This window comes from Pundamilia nyererei, unplaced genomic scaffold (genome assembly GCF_000239375.1).
Source record: "Pundamilia nyererei isolate P.nyererei 1_Seehausen unplaced genomic scaffold, PunNye1.0 scaffold00419, whole genome shotgun sequence".
NCBI lineage: Eukaryota > Metazoa > Chordata > Actinopteri > Cichliformes > Cichlidae > Pundamilia > Pundamilia nyererei.
The window spans coordinates 73,258-78,934 of NW_005187820.1; the positions used below are offsets into that span (position 1 = coordinate 73,258).

The 5,677-nt window shown below is 49.1% G+C and overlaps 1 protein-coding gene across 1 annotated transcript in view; it reads left to right on the forward strand.

Annotated features, from left to right (window-relative positions):
* The first annotated feature begins 1,169 nt into the window (after positions 1–1,169).
* LOC102214217 (BTB/POZ domain-containing protein kctd15-like) overlaps positions 1,170–5,677 on the forward strand; it is a 9,700-nt gene continuing 5,192 nt past the window's right edge. The window contains exons 1-2 of the mRNA XM_005753292.2: positions 1,170–1,544; positions 3,431–3,606. Coding sequence (XP_005753349.1) covers positions 1,302–1,544; positions 3,431–3,606 — 419 coding nt within the window. The 5' untranslated portion in view covers positions 1,170–1,301. The remainder of the gene's footprint in view (positions 1,545–3,430; positions 3,607–5,677) is intronic.

Below are 5,677 nucleotides of genomic sequence, written 5' to 3' on the forward strand. Positions count from 1 at the left end.
GAGGTTTCTTCCTGTTAAAAGGGAGTTTTTCCTTCCCACTGTCGCCAAAGTGCTGCTCATAGGGGGTCATATGATAGTTTTTCTCTGTATCTATTATTGTGGGGTCTGCCTTACAATATAAAGCGCCTTGAGGCGACTGCTGTTGTGATTTGGCGCTGTGTTAATAACATTTAAACTGAATTGAATAAATCACTTAAACAGAAGCTGTGCAACAGAGTGAAGCAGTCTAAAATATGTCAAACAGCAGCTTAAATTTCAAATGTTTTATAATAAAACAAAACTATAAACTCACTCTAACTAACTGAAGCCTTTCATTGACCAAACAAACACATCGGTCCTCTCTGTGCACACACACTGCTGCTGTCAGTCTGTTTGTATGTAACAAAATCAAAGTGCAGACATGCATTTGTGACTCTGTCACCGAGCTAACAGCCGATCACTCGGCATGTTTGTACTGTCGGCTCATGTTGCCTTCATGTTCCCAGGAGCACTCAGCTGACGACATCTAAAGACCTGCAGGCCGTTCGAGTCACATCTTCCTTAAACTAACAGCGTTTCATAAAGAGAACATCACAGCAGCAGCAGACACGGTGGTATGATGGTCTGTGCTGCTCTGCTGCTTCAGGACAACTCGCTGTAACTGAGGGAATTCTGCTCTGTACCAGAAAACCCTGAAGGCAGCAGGACAATGATCAGGTCCTGCAGCACGTCCCCCTCCGATTGGCTCAAAGAACAAAATGAAGTTTTGGAAGTCTGGAATAAACGGCCTCAAAGCGGAGCCAAAGCAGTACGATATGATCCAGGTGTAACAAAGATTTACAGGTGTGCGCGCTGATCAGTGTGTAACGTCTGAGGACTCACAAATGTGTTCATCCAAAGCCGAGTAAATTCAGAACTTTACAGTTAATGAAGTTCAGATCGTTAGCTTCAATAACGGCTCACAGATCCACAAACGTGAGCTGCGCTCAGGTCACGCTCTGTGTGGATCAGATCTTAAGGGGGAGGGCGGAGCGTCGTCCTCGGGGAACATTCTGGTTTCAGGTCTGTGTCATTCCTTCGTGCCGATCCAGTTTGTACCACAAGGTGGCGTCAGTGTTAGTGGGTCATCTTGTATTTACAGGACATTGTGGGAATATGAAAAAGAAATCAAAATAAACCGCGGGTGGGGGTTGCGCGCGCTCTGCAGCTGAAAATGCTTTCGGGTGCGCGCGCTCTCCTCTTCGCATGCGCAGGCTGGCGGCGCACGTCTCCATCCAGCAGTGCGCAGTAATTGAAATGGCGCATTTGGCCGCGGGCGGGTAATGCGTGATGGGACGCGTCATTCGGGAGGGGGCGGGACCTGCGGGATCTCACCTTCGTGCGCGCGCTGCCTCGGTGGGGTCGGGACTGTGACCTGGCCCCGGGGGGTCTGCGGGGCCCCGGGTGCTCTTCTGTCGGCCCTCCTCTCTGCTCCTCCTCAGTTTCTCCGGGACCGCAGCCCTGCCGCCGGGACGGAGCTCTCTCTCACGCCGCCCTCCATGTCCTCCGTGTCGGTCTCCTCTCAGGTGAGTGAGCGGGACGGGAGGGGGGCACAGGTGCTGCTGTGAGGCTCATTTATAAAGTTTTCGAGTTTATGACGTAAAACTAGAAATTCAGACGCGTTTCGGGGGAAGACACGCCGAGCTGCTCCGTTCTCGCCGCCAGACTCCATTAAAAAAACGTCCGATTTAAGTGTTCCGGGGTGCCGGTGACAAACAGCCACCACACCACACACCGTCGTGTTTTCCGTTGATTTCGTAGCACATTCTTCACGTCGGCACAAACAAATATTCTGACATTACAGAATGTTTCAGCGCAGTCGGAACCTTTGCCGGTAGCGCGTCTGCTTTCTGGCCATCCTTTAACGGTTGCTCCGCCGCTGTGGACGGACGTTATCTCCGTTATTTGTGGTTAAAGATAAGGCTCTCCAGAATTATCAGAGGGGTCGGTGAGGGTTCGTATCCAGATTTCACCAGAAGCCCGCACAGTGTGGAGAGGAGACCTTCACACAGGTCAGGAGACACCTGGCTTCGTTGGATTTGCGAGGATACGTTAAATGTTGGGTTTTTCTAAAGGAGCCTGGCGTATGTTGGTTTAAGTGCGAAAGTGGAAGGGCTTGATGTTCCGAACCCTAAAGTTCAAACACGTGGCCTCACGTGCAGGTCAATTCTTTATTTCAGGGTTTGATGAAAACCACAGACTGATCTCACGTCTGTTATTTCCTGATATTTGAACGCACCACTGCAGACAGGCAGGTGGGGGCGGGGCCCTACGCTGGTGTGACCCGAGGCAATGTTCACCTTTCATGCTCCATAGCCCAGGGGGCGGAAGATAAGGTTCTTCAGCGGCAGCAGCCACCCCCCAGGACACCTCCCACCCCGGCTCGTTATAAATTTATCTGAACCAGAATAAAAATAATTGTAACAAAACTTATGCTTTGAGGGGGGAGGAGCCCCTGCCCCTTCATCAGCCGAGGTCAGAGGTCAGATTATAGATGCCGTTATTCTGAGAGCGCTCCATCGTCCTTGTCTTCCTCCTCCATCAGTTTGACTCTGCCTAGGTCAGAGAAACACTAGTTGGCGCTGTTCGTCTTCCAGCTGGCTCAGTAAACAGCAGCAGCAGAAGAAAACTAGGCATAGGTTTAACACGCAGCGAATCCCCTGCTGGTCGTGTAGGGCAGTGTTTCCCAACCTTTTGGAGCCACGGCACACCCCCAAACAAAAATGTCACAAAAAGCACATTGATCATTTCCCCCGCACTCCAGGCAGCGCAGAATTGACTCGGTTTGTCCCCAGTTTACCTTTTTTGCTTCCTTCTGACCACTGCTCATGCTGGGGCTTCACCTGGGTCGGAGTTTCCTCCAGGACCAGGTCACACTGACTACTTTTCCTTTGCAATTACTTATCTATTGCTGTTACGCGCTGCGTCGTCTCACAGCATGACTATTATGTCATTTCTTTGTCTTCTTTTTTACTGGCAGTTGGCGACCCATTGAATTAGAGCAGGTAGTTGTACTGCCCTCTAGTGGAAGAGAATGCCATTGTTCTGCCCGTTACTCACGCTGGTTGCTTAGAGTACTAATCAGGTGGAACCAGATAATCTTCCACGGCTCACCTGATCATTTCTCACGGCACACCTATGTCCCGCGCCCCAGTGATTGGGAAACACTGGTGTAGGGGTACTGCCCACAGGCTGTACATAAAAGATGGAAGCTGCCACCTTACTTCACCTCTTGGTTCGTCGCTCTATGCAGTTCGAGCTGAGCGTTTTTGGCCTCGCGAGCTTGGAGTAGGGTTTTAACTTGACCCACAGGTCAGGATTTGAAGGGGCGGAGCCAGGGTAAATCCAGGTGAAGCCTCTTCAAAATAAAACCGGTGTGTTCTGAATTTTGACCTGCTGTTATTTGTGATAGGAGGGACGGAGCTTGTCCAGGATGTCTCTGAGCCACTCACCTGTGTCGCCCATGACAACCCAAGGTATCCCGTCGCCCGCCCAGCTCACCAAGGCCAACGCCCCTGTCCACATCGACGTGGGCGGGCACATGTACACCAGCAGCCTGGCGACGCTCACCAAGTTCCCGGAGTCCAGGTGAGAGACATGAGCCTGGGGGAATACCTGGGCATGCAAGTATGTTTACTGAAGTGAGGTGAAAGGCATTCTGGAGGGAACATGAATATTCACGCTTGACGACAGAGGGCTCGGTCACGTGGTTGTTGCTGGACGGCGAAATGTTCTCAGATGAATGCTAGTTTGTGAAACAGTGAGGCCAGCGCCGCCCTGCTGGACAAACTGTGCTATAACAACACAGCATTTTTCTTTTTGCTTCCTCTTCTGTATAAAAAGTTTTCTGATCTTTGCATATCGACACCCACTAGAGCAGCGCGATACGACCAAAATTATTTATCACCATATACATTTGAAAATCTGCGATAACGATATAACTGACACGAGACAAAATGCTTTACAACTCCACAACTTTATTAGTGCAAAAAAACCAAATCAATGTATCTTCACTTAAACAAGCAGCTGTTTTTTATGTGCATTAAACTTATATAAAAATGTAACAGTGCAAATGCAAACTCCTCACTGACAGTTTAACCAAAAGGCATTTCCAGTGGAAACTGGCCGACACATCCTCAGCATAACCATGTATAATATCCACAAACCTTAAAAAGAGGTTAAACACACACAACACGGTAACATTATGTTGAAGCACAGTACGTATCACTCCGCGAGGCTCCGCCTACGATAGCCGTAATGTTCCGACAATCCATCAAGCGGTGCGGCTTCGTAGCTCAGCAAAGTCGTACTGAAACATCTGACAGATTTTCGAGCGCCGTGCACATAAAATCGTTTCGAGGTCAGTAACACGACCAGAGTTCATACATAAGGCACACGGGGTTATAAGGGGCTCTGTCGACTTTCAGAAAAATCTAAGGATTGATTTTAAGTGCGCCGTATTTTCCAAACAACACGGTAATAACGACGGCCCGCTAGCATGCGCTACCAAAAATAGTGCTTTGTTGTGTGTCTGACGGACGGACGAAAGCTAAACCAGTTCCACACCAGTGAAGCTGCAGCATTTTTACAAACCAGTTCAGGTTCATCGTTTCATTCAACGATTTGCTTTCACTCTCCTCATTCTCCATCGCCGCCATGTGCGTATGTAAACAAAGGCACTGCACATGCACGTTTTACCCATATTCTATCGCCATGTTTCATTTTCTTATTGTTGCCCAACGTTATACCGGTGTTACCGTGAGCGGTATGATATGGCCCAGCCCTAACACCCACACAAGTGTGTCTGAGTCAGGCCAGTACCAGCAGGTATCTACAGCCAATCAGGCTCTGATGTGGAGTCTTTCTCCATTACCTGTATCCACCCACAGCGCAACCATCAAAAACACAATGGTTTCACTTCCTGCTTTAAAAAAATAATCATGGCCTGAAACAAAAACAGCCATAATAACGTGATTAATGCTAATGTGTGTGTGCTGTATGCTAATATTACTCTGTGGTATAAAATATTAACATTAGAATGAGAAACAGACCCATGGCGGGGCCTTCCCCTAATTATTAAGTTAAAGATGAAAAGGAGCATTTAATGGTGATGCGATGAATACAAACACCTGCAGCTGTTTAATGGCGGGAACAGGGAGTTTAATGATGGCGTGTTTGATCGCTCTTTGCTGTACCCGACCAAAGAGAGCGAGAGAAGGACAGAGGAGCTCTAATTTACTTTTGAAGGACAGAGGAGGCGACGAGGAGGCGAAGCTGATAAGAGGAGGAGGAGGAGAAGAGATTCAGCCTGCAGAGACTCCACAAGAGCCTGACCACGGCTCAGAAATCCTCCAGCACACGTTACATGATCCTCCTCACTGAGCATGCTCAGACTGGGCTGGCTGTAGTGGATGGTAGAGCAGATCAGCTACTGACTGGAAGGTCGGTGGTTCGATCCTTGGCTTCCCCCAGTCTGCATGCCAAATATCCTCGGGCAAGATACTGACCCCAAGCTGCGTCCATTGGAGTGTGAACGTTGGTTAGATTGGGTGCATGTGGCGTGTTGTATAGAGCGCTTTGAGGACTCCGGCAGAGAGCGCTCTATAAGAATCAGTCCATTTACCATTACTCCTCCTCCTCCTCCTCCTCCTCCTCCTCC